The following is a 13465-nucleotide window of genomic DNA, read 5'->3' as shown; positions in this document are numbered from 1 at the left end:
CAACACAATTCTTCACAAAAACTGAAAAAATAATCTTAAACTTCATATGGAAACACACACACAAAAACCCAAAATACCTAAAAATTGAAGGAAAAAAGAACTGCTAATCACCATTATTAATTTTAAGCTACACTACAACAAGGCTATAGTAAAAAAAACAATATGATATTGCCATAAAAACAGACAAATTGCTCAAATGAATAGAATTGAAGACCTGGACATAAGTCAACATACCTACTGACACCTGTTTTATTTGTTTTCCTATTGTTGTTTGTTTAAACAAAGAAATGAAAAATACACACCAGAGAAGAGACAACAGCATTAGAAAACGGTGCTGGCCAAAATGGTGTCAAAGAATTAAATTAGATCCGTATCTCTCACCCTCTACAAAATTCAACTCCAAGCCGGGCGTGGTGGCGCACGCCTTTAATCCCAGCACTCGGGAGGCAGAGGCAGGCGGATCGCTGTGAGTTCGAGGCCAGCCTGGTCTACAAAGTGAGTCCAGGATGGCCAAGGCTACACAGAGAAACCCTGTCTCGAAAAAAAAAAAAATTCAACTCCAATTTTTTTTCTCAACTCCAATTTTTGTGTCAACTTGACACAAGTCATCATAGAGAAAGGAACTTCAGGTGAGAAACTGCCTCTATAAGACTGAGCTGGAAGGCATTTTTCAATTAGTGACCAATGGGGGACCCATCCATTGTGGACAGTGCCACCCCTAGGCTGGTGGTCCTGGCTGGCTGATTAAGGCAGAGGAAGCACCCCTCCATGGCCTCTGCCTCAGCTCCTGCCTTCAGGATCCTGCTGTGCTTTGAGGTCCTGTCCTGATTTCCTTTGGTGATAAACCGCAATGTCTATGGAAGTGTAAGCTGAATAAACCCTTTCCTCCCCAACCTGCTTTTTTCGCTCATGGTGTTCCACTGCATCAATAGAAACTCTAATTAGGAAAAGGACACATAGACTAAGCAGCTCTACAGAGACAATGTAGGTGCAGGGGACTGCAGGAAGAGAAAAAAAATAAAATGTTTAGTGGGTGTAACATTTTTCTGAAGTGTTGAAAGTGTTCTGAAGTAAGACTTGGTAATGCTCAAATCACTCTGTAAATACACACATACATCAGAACCCACTGATGTTTACCACCCTTCAGATGCTTAGAACTGTATCTTAAAAGTTTCTAAAACTCTAATAATCAGTGAGATGGCTGGTGGTTGCACAGGTCTTTAGTCCCAGTACTCAGGAGACAAAGGCAGGCAGATCGCTGAGTCTGAGGACAGCTCAACCAATAAAATTAGTTCCAGACTAATTAAGTCTACATAATAATGCTTTGTATCGTGAAGATAAAAATAATTAAACTCATTAAGAGTCAGTGAGACAGGGTTTCAGCAAATCAGCAAAAATGACCACAGTTATCACAGCAGGAAAAGAGAACAGAATCGACAGTTGTAGTCAAAAGGCCTTATTTACTTTATACGTCAGCATATGAATAAGTAACATCAAATAACACTGAACCATGTAAATTAATCAGAGAGCTGTTAATCTACTAAAAACATTCTTTGCCTGGCATGGTAGCACATGCTGTAGTGTTAACTACTTAGGAGGTTGAAATGAGAGGACCTATGAGACAAGGCTGGGCAACTCAAAAACCCAGCTCAAAACAGAACAACAACAATAACAAAAATATACATACATACATACATGCACACATACATACATACACACATACATACATGGACACATACATACATGCATGCACACATACATGCATGCACACATACATACATACACACATACATACATACATGGACACATACATACATGCATACATACATACATACATGCACACATACATACACACATACATACACACATACATACATACATGGACACATACATACATACATGCATACATGCACACATACATACATACATGCATACATGCACACATACATACAGCAGTGGTGGTTCTCAACCTGTGAGTTGTAACCTCTTTGGGGGTCAAAGGACCCTTTCACAGAAGTTGCATATCAGATATTCTGAGTATCAGATATTTATATTACAATTCATACCAGTAGCAAAATTAGTTATAAAGTAGTAAAGAAGTAATTCTACGGTTGGGGCACCACCACATGAAGAACTGTGGACTGGGGGTGTGGCTCAGTAGCAGTATTTGCTAAGCTTACATGAGGCCTAGAATTTGATCTCACCAGGGGCAGAGGGGTGGAGGGGTCTGGGATGGGGAGGACACAAACAGGACTTTAAAAAAAAAAAAAAAAGCAAGATGCAGTGAATATAAAAACACTTATCACCAAGACCCATGTAAAGATAGCAGGAGAGGAAGGAAAGAACTCTACAAAAGGACACGGTAATGAATGTTAATGAATAACTTTGGATATCCATTTTTTATCATTTCCAACATTGTTATGAATTGTGAAAAGCCAGGTGGTGATGGTGCACACCTTTAATCCCAGCACTCGGGAGGCAGGGGCTGGTGGATCACTGTGAGTTCGAGGCCAGCCTGGTCTACAAAACAAGTCCAGGATAGTCAGGGCTATACAGAGAAACCCTACCTCGAAAAAACAAAACAAAACAAAAAAAAAGAATGGTGCAGCGTAAGGCCTGCCACATAGGTTATAACATTAACACTGCCAGGCACTTAACAATATCTAGAATGACGCATGAGACAGGCCTCTGGGCACATCTGTGAGGGATTTCCTTCACTTGGTTCTATGAAATGGCAAGGCTCACCCTAACTGTGGAGTTTAAGGATTTGCCTGCTTCCTTTTTCCTGTTTTATCCAAGACTTCTGACACACTGTCCCACCAGTGCTGCCCCCTTCCCTAGCATCAGAGCGCAAGTTATTCGGCCTTTCAACATGCTCAATGTGGACTGAAGACCAGTAACTCTGCAGCAACCCTCCTGACCACTGGTGTACATGTTACCCTATCACCTAAGGTGAACTATTAACCCTTTAATAATTATTCATATTCTATTGGTTTTGGTGATATTAAATTTGTGTATAGATATTATTTATACATAAAGTTCATAATCATACCAATTAAGACATTACAACTGTACATGTAAACCTAGAAACATGACCCCATTACCACGGAATTTAAAAATAACTAAAGACATTTATTGTCAGTGACTTCCAACTTCCTTTCAAGCAAAAGTAGTGGGCTGTGTACTTACATTATTTTTCTATATCTTAAGCTAAGGAACTAAAATTTTTTTATGAAACTAGTCCACTCTGCTAGAGTAGGGACACAGTTTCTGAAGAGGAATCACTGGTCAGCACCATCTCCAGGCAGGAGCCTTGTAATACCACATGCTGGAAAAGGCTGGTATCCTTTGCTGGCTGCCCCTATTCAGCATGATTTCTGCAGACTCTTCATGTTCCTAACAGTGTTTTTTCTTGCCTCTATTTAAAGTCATCAATAAATAAATAAATAAAGAAGAGTAACAGTAAGAAAAACAAAACAAACAAAACTCATATTATTTTTAGCTCAAGTTCATTATCTCAAATGTTGTAACAAAGGCTGTTCACCAGAAATCAAAACCGTAACAGAGCTCAGCTCTGGGCCCATGAGTTAGTCACCACTCAATGAGATTTTTAAATGAAAAGCAACAAAAATGCATCAAGATCATTTTTAAAAAACAAAAAGTACATAGACACATAAAGAACAGGCAAAACAATATCATTCCTCTCCACAGAACTTCAGACCAGCAGGGTCACTTCCCTAATTTTATAAAAGAGAAGAATCTCTTTTGCTACATCCTGGGAACTGTAGGTAACTCAAGATTTGATAAGTATCCACTAATGCACAAGCCTTGCACCAACTAACATAAATGAACTGCACTAACTCTAAAACACCAACCATGTATGAACACTAGTCTCCGTTCTGTGGACCATATCTGTGTTGAATACTTGGGAAAATATATTTACCAACTTTCTTTTTTTCCTTAGCATAAATCTATATACACTATTCAAATTTGTAAAAACTAATTTATTTCACTCCTCTAAGAATTTTTCCACTGTTTGCTAGGAAAGACTTAATTTGCTGATCTAACCAATTCTTAAATTTGTGCTGGAAATAAACAAGATACAAATAAGTAAATCCATGCATCCCTGCCCTCACTGACAGGAAGGAAAGCAGAAAAATAAACATTCTCTTTTGTGTGGTAATGTGCAGAAAAAAATGTGGAGAGAAAAGTATAGGCAAAGGGAAGAGAGGAAGGAAGTGGCAAATGAGCCAGTCATGGAACTCTCCAGAGACCACAACAGACACAAAGCCAAAGGCCTTGAGGCACAAAATACATCCACCTGGTTTGGAAGGAAGGAAGGAAGGAAGGAAGGAAGGAAGGAAGGAAGGAAAAAAGAAAAGAAAAAAGGAAGCCAGGGGCAAGGAGTGACTGCATCAGTGAAGCATCTGCCACACAAGCATGAGCGCCTGAGCTGGAGCCCACAACACGCTAGGCACAGGCTTCTAAACCCAGCGCTAGAGGGTGGGAACAGGTGGGCGTGCTGAGCACCCACCCTATCCTAATTGGTAAGACAAGACCAAAAAGAAACTGACTCAGACAAGGTAAGCAGCCCTACAGGAATGGCGCTAGACGCTGACTTCTGGCATGCACATGCACGAATAACCAGCAAAGTAGCTGGCATACTGAACAGAGGAGTAGAAAAGTGTAACAAGATGAGGTCAAGTCTAGAAGCCATACCGTTTGTGGCTTGCGGGCGTTTTTGTTTTCTTTTAAAATACCATCTTCAGCTTCACTGATATATAATTAACAATTAAAAGTTGTATGTACTTTAAAAGTACACAGTTTTGAGTACATCAACACTGCACTGCAGCACTGTTCAGCAGCTGAGCACGCACCTTGCATAGATAGATAGGGTCCCACACAGTCACACCAACATCATTTGATCGACAGACAATAAATGACTACCATAAGCTAAGTCACACATCCATCTCGTCACACAGGCTGCCTTTGGAGAAGGCACTTAAGATCTAGTCTTGATCAATTTCAAGTACGTACTGTGCACCATCAAGCACAGCCCTACACTCACAATGCAGCACCATCAGGCGTCCCAGATTCACTTGACAAATTTATGCCCTCTGATCCAACACCACCAACAGCAACTACCATTTCTCTCTGCTTCTAAATTTGCATTTTTCAGATTGTAAAATCACAGCATTTGCCAGGCAATGGTGGCACAGGCCTTTAATCCCAGCACTAGGGAGGCAGAGGCAAACTGATCTCTTGAGTTCAAGGCCAGACTGGTCGACAGAGCCCAGCTTTGACCTTGTTATTTTTAACTTTGTTTTGATTGTGTCTTTATGGTTTTCTGTGTATACAATCATGCTTTTCTGTCTGCACTGTCACCAAAAATAGTAATAATAAATTAGAAAATAAGAGATCAGTTATCTGTAAACAAAAACAACCACTTTTCCAGTAAGGATATCTTTTTTCTTTTTCTTTCCTAAGTGATCTGACTAAGACTTCTCGTATTTTTCATAAATAGTGTTATGTTTAAGGAAACTATGAGGGCCTGTAGAAATGGCTCAGTGCGTAAAAGCACTGGCTGTTCTTGCAGAGGACCAGGGTTCAATTCCTAGAACTGGCTCACAACCATCTATAACTCCAGCTCCAGGGCATCTGATGCCCTTTTACTGGCCTCCATGAGCACCAGCACACATGCAGTGCACAGACATGCATACGTGCAGAACACCCATAAAAATTAAATTAAATTAAGAACCATTAGTCAGGGAACTCTTGATTCTAATAATAAAAAGAATTTCAGGCCAGGCATGGTGGTGCACGCCTGCAGTCCCAGCACTCAGGAGGCAGAGGCAGGTGGATCACTGTGAGTTCGAGGCCAGCCTGGTCTACAAAGTTCAAGACAGCCAAGGCTACAGGGAAACTCTGTCTTGAAAAAAACAACAACATTTGTAGGAGGAAAAAAAAAAAATAGAAAGAAAGAAAAAAGAAAAAAACAACAACAACAAAAAGAATTTCAGCTTTTCGTGTGTGAGGATGAATTCGCTTGAGGGTTGGCATGAATGTTTGTAACAGCTGTAGGAAGCACACCTGACAAACCCAAATGTTGACAAGGGGGCAGAATAACTGAGCCTCTGCTGTTAGGAACACAAAATAGCACCACCGAAAAGCGTGTGGTGATTTCTGTAAAGTTAAACAGGTAGTTAACCCTGTGGTTCAATAAACCCAGTATTTTTTTTTTAAGCAAAAGGAAAAAACCTTGACCTACTCAGAAGGTCCACTATTTATAAAAAAAGTAACGAAAGATTCAGACCTTGTATGATGCCAAGGGAAAAGGTGCCATGCAACTGCAGCATGGATGATGTGACACTTGTGAGGAATCAATGCCATTCTGCAGCTGAAGTTTCACAGCCACGGCTGTGCCTAAAAGGAGTACTAGCAGAAAGCCTTCTTCCATCACAGCCCAGGGGGACACAAACTGACAGCCTCCTTGTTAAGACCAGGAAGTGAACAGAAAAGGCTCTGTGGTAGCTTCCCACAGACCTCTTATCTCACAGTATAAAGGCAACACAATTGTGCTAAGACTCAGATCTGCAGCAGTCAAACTGCATACCACATGGATACGTTTACCTTCACCAGAGTCGGATGATGGCAGAAGCCATTCACTTCACTTTACTCAAAAGGTACTTGGAGGGGGTAGAGCAAGGTGGCTTAGAGATTAAGAGCACTGGCTGCTCTTTCCAGAGGTCCTGAGTTCAATTCCCAGCAACCACATGGTGGCTCACAACCATCTATAAGGAGATCTGGTGCCCTCTTCTGGTGTGCAGGTATCACATTATATACTAAATAAATAAATCTTTTTTTTTAAAGGCACATGGAGGCAAATGATTATAGCTGTCTTGATCATTGGCTAATGCTAGAAACAACCGAGATATACAATAACAGACGAGTCAAATAAACTCTAATTCTTCTATATACTTGTCAGCAAAACAGAATGAAATACACAGCACTGATATTCAAAAAGGAGCATGTTAAATGGAGAAGTCAAACAAACACGAGAAAGACTATGTAATCAGTAGGTCCATTTAGAAAGCATGGGGGCGGGGGTGCTGGCTCAAGAGCTAAGAGCACAGTCTGCTCTTCCAGAGGTCCTGAGTTCAATTCCCAGCAACCACATGGTAGCTCACAACCATCTATACTGGGATTTGATGCCTTCTTCTCCCATGCAAGTGTACATGCAGATAGGGCACTCATAACACTAAATATACCTTTTTTAAAGATTTATTTACTTATTATGAATGCAATATTCTGTCTACATGTGTTCCTGCATGCTAGAAGAGGGTATCAGATCTCATTATAGACGGTTCTGAGTCACCATTGGTTGCTAGGAATTGTACTTATGACCTCTGGAAGAGCAGCCAACGCTCTTAACCTTTGAGCCATCTCTCTAGCCCACTTTTTTTTTTTTTTTTTAATAAATCAAAAATAAATAAATAAAAGGACATTGTGAAAAAGGCAAAAACTATAGGGAGAAAAAACACTGTGTTTGTCAAAGGTTGGGAATAAAGAGAAGGACTTAATACAAAATGTAAAAAGAAAAGCTTATATTATAGCTGGACATAGTGGCGCACGCCTTTAATCCCAGCATTCAGGAGGCAGAGGCAGGCGGATCGCTGTGAGTTCGAGGCCAGCCTGGTCTACAGAGTGAGTCTAGGACAGCCAAGGCTACACAGAGAAATCCTGTCTCAAAAAACAAAACAAAAGAAAAGCTTATGTTATGGAAGCAGTTTGAGTGTGAAAGGGTTCTCTTTGCTGTGCTAGGACTTGAAGCCAGACTCACGCTCATGCAGACAGGCACATTTCCACTGAGCTACATCCCCAGGGCCTGACTCTGTAACAGTTTATCAAAACTTTTTTTCTTTTCTTAGGGGGGAGGGGAGGGAGGTTGGTTTTTTTTAAGAGAGGGTTTCTCTATGTAGCTTGCCTGTCCTGGATTCACTCTGTAGACCAGACTGGCCTAGAACTCACAGAGAACTGCCAGCCTCTGCATCCCTGACTGAACTTATTATTTTTTTATATTTTAAGTGGAATATTTTGCCTGCATGTATGTATGTATGCATGCCACATGGTCTCCTGTTGCCTATGGAGACCAGAAGAGAGCACTAAACTCCCTAGAACTGGAGTTAAGAGATGGTTGTGAGACACGATGTGGTGCTGGGAATCCAACCTGGGTCCTCTGCCAGAGCAGCAGGTGCTTTTCACCCTACACCATCACTCCCCCCCGCCATCACTTTTATACCCCAAAGGGTGATCTGTACTACAGTTGTATAAACCTCACTAAATTTGACTTGAGAAATCAAAATTTAAAATAACCAAGCTGTAAATGACTCAAAACAAAACTTTCCTGCTATCCTGTGTTTCTGTATCAATGCATACTACCTGCAAAAAAATTAAAATTAAAATGTTTTCCTTGTCCCAGGTGGTAAAGGTGTATACCTGTAATCCCAGCACTCGGGAGACAGAGGCAGGTGGATAGCTGTGAGTTTGAGGCCAGCCTGGTCTACAGACCGAAGCCAGGATAGCCAAGGCGACACAGGGATACCTGTCTCGAAAAACCAGAAGAAAAAATTAAGTATTTCAAAACAGATTGCATGATTCTTAGTGTTTTATGACTCCAAACTACAAAGGAGTTCCATAAAAGCTTAATTATGAAGTCTAAGAACAGGCTACTATTTATCCATCGGTGAGAGGACTGCCCTCACACTCACTACATACTATATAAACAAAAACAGCCCATGTTCAAAACTATTTACACTACATATTCTACAGATAAGTAAAGCAATTCTACTTATAACTGCACATCTAGTGGAGAAAAGACTCTGGCTAAAAGAAAACTATCACAGTAAAAATAAAAGGTAAACAGAAAGGCTTCTGTTGATTGGGTCAAGGGACAGCTTTGTAGCAGCCAATGTTTCAAGTAAAGGCAACATAAGACGAAACTGAAGACCCTGGACTAACAATAATTACAAGGCTACTGAAGCACCTCAAAAAAGCACAGGACACACACAGGACACATTTGAAGAAAAGCAAGGAGCCCAGGGTACAACTTAATCTACTTTTACAATCTTGTCAACGGTATTGATAATGACTAGTTTGTCACTGAAAACCCATTTACCAAAGTGTCTCTCCTGAAAATTAGGACTTCTTTCTCAGGGGATGAGAAACCTCATCTCTGGGAATTTTCTCTCCCTAACTCAGCCCAATGTCCACCTACTCGGTTCATTCCTCTCAGTGGAGGCAAAACACAAAGTTGGGAAGGATGTAACTACTGGCACTCAAATTTCTACTCAGTGATGCCCTTCCTCACCCATTTTAAGTCCTTCTTATGTTTTTGGTTTCTGAGACAGAGTGTCTCACTACAGAGTTCTGGCTGTCCTGGAACTCCCTAAGTAGACCAGGGTGGCCTTGAACCAAAGATCGGCCTGCCCTTGCCTACTGAGTAGTGGGAATAAAGGTGTGGGGTAAACTCTTAATTTTTGTTCCAAATAAATCTCCTCCCTTTATATATGTGTGTATATATGTTTGTATAAATAAATGTACATATATTTTTTTAAAAATTGAGACCTTTGCTAGGTGCCATGGCTCATATCCAAGCATTCCTGAGGTGGAGGCAGAGGCAGGCAGATCTCTGAGTTTGAGGCCAGACTGGTCTACAGAATGAGTTCTAGAACAGCCAAAACTACACAGAGAAACCCTGTCTTGGGGGTTCAGGGGGAAGGATTTTCTACTTATCTATATGAATTCCATATAAAAGACACAGTAACTTTATTTTATGTAACAGATAATTGTAAATTTGGACAAGTTGATTTTTCCGATTTATTTTAGGAAAACAAACTTATTTAAAACACTAAAATGATTCATGAAATTGTTTTAAAATGACTAAGTTCCAAGTTAATTAAAAAAAAAAAAAAAAAAGCCAGGCATGGTAGCACACATCTTTAATCCCAGCACTCAGGAGGCAGAGGCAGGTGGATCACTGTGAGTTTGAGGCCAGCCTGGTCTACAGAGTGAGTTCTAAAACAACCAGGGGTACAGAGGGTACAGAGAGAAACCCTGTCTCGAAAAACAAAAACAAGTTACATTTTGATACAATAAAACGGGTGTTCAGTTAGTTAACTGGAGCTAGAAGCTAAGGCACAATAGCATGAGAAGCTTAATAGAGCGTTTGCTCAGTGACCCTGCCAATTAAACTTTCATGCCTTACAGGCTCACAGACAGCATCAAGACCCTGCTGGTCAGTCTTTCCATCATCACCAGAAGGACCAGCCAAATGCACTGCTGGCTCAGCACAAACCAACCAGCACCGATTCTGCTTATCACTGTGCTGCGACAAATCATGTAAGGAGTATCATCCCGGGAAAGCACAGCAGCAGTCCAGAACCCGCAAAAGGGGACAACCCAGGAAATAAAAGTGTAAACTATACTTCGTAGTATAATTCCAAGGTGAAATGTATTCTTGGCATGCCCAAGACCCTATGGTCAATTCCCAACACCAAAAATGAATAAGGAATTAGTAACAGACCAACTTTGACACTCTTAAAGATAGAATAATTATAAAATTTATGACAAGTGCTAATCTCCTTCACTTCTTCGTTGTATTAATTTATGTACTTTTTATCTGACAATTATAATCTAGAATTATAGTAGCATTCATCTTTCAAAGTAGACAGACCTGTTTCTTATTAGTTGGCCACAATTGCAATCTAATCACTTTTCCATCCCCCAATTTCTCTCCCTACAACACTTTCCCATAATATGCTACACTGGCAACAAAAGCAGGGCTTTTGGTCTTTTAGGTTTTGCTTCTCCCAGCAGCCATGACTACCTGAAAACAAGCATAACCTCCTACCCACAATCCACTACAAAGTATAAATTAACTATGCTAGGTTTGTTTGTCGGTATTCAATAGGGATTAGTTCTAGGACACCCTTCCACCCTCTCCAAACCCACAACCCCACCGTCTTTGGATATTCAAGTCCTTTACATAGAATGGCATATTTACATATAAGCTGTCACACATCCTCCCCTATACTTTAAATTTGTACATACCTACAGTACTTAATAAAATGTAAATGCCATGTTCAATAGGATCATTTAAGGAATGACCAAAAAAAAAAAGCCTGTTTGCATTTATACAAAGGGAATGTATCACTCATCATTTGATTGAAATCGCCAGTGGAGGACCATCCAACAGGGAGAGCTGGTAATACGTGGTATTAATAGGCATCTAACTCGCTCAAGGGTCAGTCTCTTAAACTACATTATAAACCCCTAAAGACTTTGGGAGTATGCCTTCAACAGTTCCGGGCCAAGAAGACAAGCAAAAATTAAGCAATAAAACCCCTGAATCATTCCTCCAGAGCCCTATATTAGTATGATACATGACAGACATCTGTGGAGGGTTTGTTTTGTTTTTAAATCAATCTCTGACCAAAGACACACTTCCCACTGATCATACACTTTCAACCACTTCTTTGAAGGGGACTCATTCTCCAATACAAATGTTTACAACACAATAATAGAGTTCACATACATTATTTTTAATTAACCATGTGGTCCAAAAAAAAAAAAAAAAAAAGAAAACCAGAAAAGAAAAACTTAACCTATAAATTACAGAATCTCGGGGGTTTTTGTTTATATTTTCCAATATAACTGATGTTGAAGGTATCTGCGGAGACGCCAACGTTAAAGAGCAGGTAACAGTTTAACACCATGCTGCCATTTCCACTTTATCCAAAGAGAATTTAAATGAGAGTGGGGAAAAAACAAAACAAAACTGAGCACCTGTAATTCAGTATAAGCCCTACGGAAAACTGGATTTGTAAACCATGAGTAAATTTTTTTAAAGTGTTGTTTAATCCATAAGATTTTTACATTTATCCCATGACCAGCTGGTTCTCATCTCACCAATGTCTCGCCCTCCACACATACACTGCTATCTCACCAATGGCCCCCCCTCCCTTCTCACCTTCACACACACACACACACACACACACACACACACTGAGTCCCCGTGCCAAGCCAATCATCATGGGGGGGGGGGAATAAACCATGTGCTTCATTTTCCTGATTCTTTGTGAAAAATAGTCATAGTTCTCTTTCTTATAGGAAAATATCCTATTCTAACGGGGCCTGGGGAGGAAAATCGGCTCATTATCAGGCAGTTTCCCATTCTCCAAAGAAGGGGGAAATGGAATTAACTTATAATAAGAGACAGCCGTTCCACCGCGTCCCCTTTACAACCTTAAAACACTTAGGGTTAAGAATTTTTGTTTTGTCTTCAAGGTGCATTCACAGGAATGGAAAACTGAGGCATTTCACTTTGCACGAACAGGACCCCTTTAAATATAGTTCAGAATTTGAGCGGAGGGTAACCTATCCCTGTTATCACTCACTGCCCTGCTATCCGAGCAGGATTCCGTTATACAGAAAATGCCACTCTCCACCTCCTCCGCCATCCGGAACGCTGACAGGCGAGGAGTGCGGGGGCAGAGGAGAGGAGGCGGGACGCCACACACGCACCGCACGGAGGACCGGCTCCGGGCTTCAGGGGCCGTCCGTTCTGCAGACCCCGCTCCCCCGAGCCGCCGCCCTCGCCCCGTCCCCACCCTGGCGTGGCTCCCGGGGCCGAGCACCGCGCGGCCTCCTCGGCTCGCCCGCGCCCCCGCGCGCCCCTCACACCCCGCGCCCTGACGCGTCGCACCTGGATGTAGTTGTTCTCGCAGTAGTCGGCCACCCGCTCCAGATTCGTGTAGCTGTCGAAGAGGGCCCGGCGGCCCCCCGGGATTTCCTCTTCCAGCAGCATCTGCAGCTCCGCCATCTTCACATCCTCCTCCTCCTCCTCCTCCTCCTTCTCATACAGCCCGCAGAGGCAGCGGCCGCCGCGACGCCTGGGAGAGGAGGAGCAGCGGCGACCGAGGCGGGAATCGGGAGGAGCGAGCGGCACCCCGAGCGCGCGACAAGGGGGGGAGGGGGAGGGGGCGGCGGGGACGGGGGCGGGGCGCGAGCCGACGGGCGGCGAGGACGGTCACCGCGGCGACGGGCGGGCGCGCGCACGCGCGCTCCCCTCCCTCCGCCCCCGAGCGCCCGAAAAAGATTCCCACTCGCGCCGCCCCTCCCCCACTTCCGGCGTCTCCTAGCGACGGGAGGGCGGGGGCCGGGATGCACGCGGGAGCCGGTTAACCCTTCGTCCCCGCGCGGCTTTCCCGGCTCTGGGAGTCCCTCCGCTGCCTTTGTTAGCGGGGCGGGAATGTCCCGCCGGCCCCCCCACCCTTCACCTTCACTACACTCCGGGCCGGAGCCCTATGGAGGTCATCTGCGGGAGGAAGCTCTCAGGCCCCTGTGGAGGCCTAGGGAGAGGGTACAGCCTCTTCACATCCCCTGTGAAAGATCGCACCTCCTCAGA

General features: G+C 42.8%; 1 protein-coding gene across 36 annotated transcripts in view; it reads right to left on the bottom strand.

The window, feature by feature from the left end:
• Abi2 (abl interactor 2) overlaps nt 1-13026 on the bottom strand; it is a 70055-nt gene extending 57029 nt beyond the window's left edge. For 10 of the 36 annotated variants that reach the window (XM_051153881.1, XM_051153890.1, XM_051153885.1 and 7 more), the window contains exon 1: nt 12764-13020. In XM_051153881.1, coding sequence (XP_051009838.1) covers nt 12764-12880 — 117 coding nt within the window. In that variant the 5' untranslated portion in view covers nt 12881-13020. Of the gene's footprint in view, nt 1-12763 lie in introns of all 36 variants that reach the window. The other 26 variants (XM_051153912.1, XM_051153882.1, XM_051153886.1 and 23 more) reach the window with 7 other exon arrangements.
• Between the last annotated feature and the right edge of the window lie 439 nt (nt 13027-13465).

The sequence above is a fragment of the Acomys russatus genome, chromosome 12, assembly GCF_903995435.1.
Source record: "Acomys russatus chromosome 12, mAcoRus1.1, whole genome shotgun sequence".
In the NCBI taxonomy this organism is placed as follows: Eukaryota; Metazoa; Chordata; class Mammalia; order Rodentia; family Muridae; genus Acomys; species Acomys russatus.
Note: the sequence above shows the minus strand (reverse complement) of the source record. Positions and strands in the feature narration are given on the sequence as shown.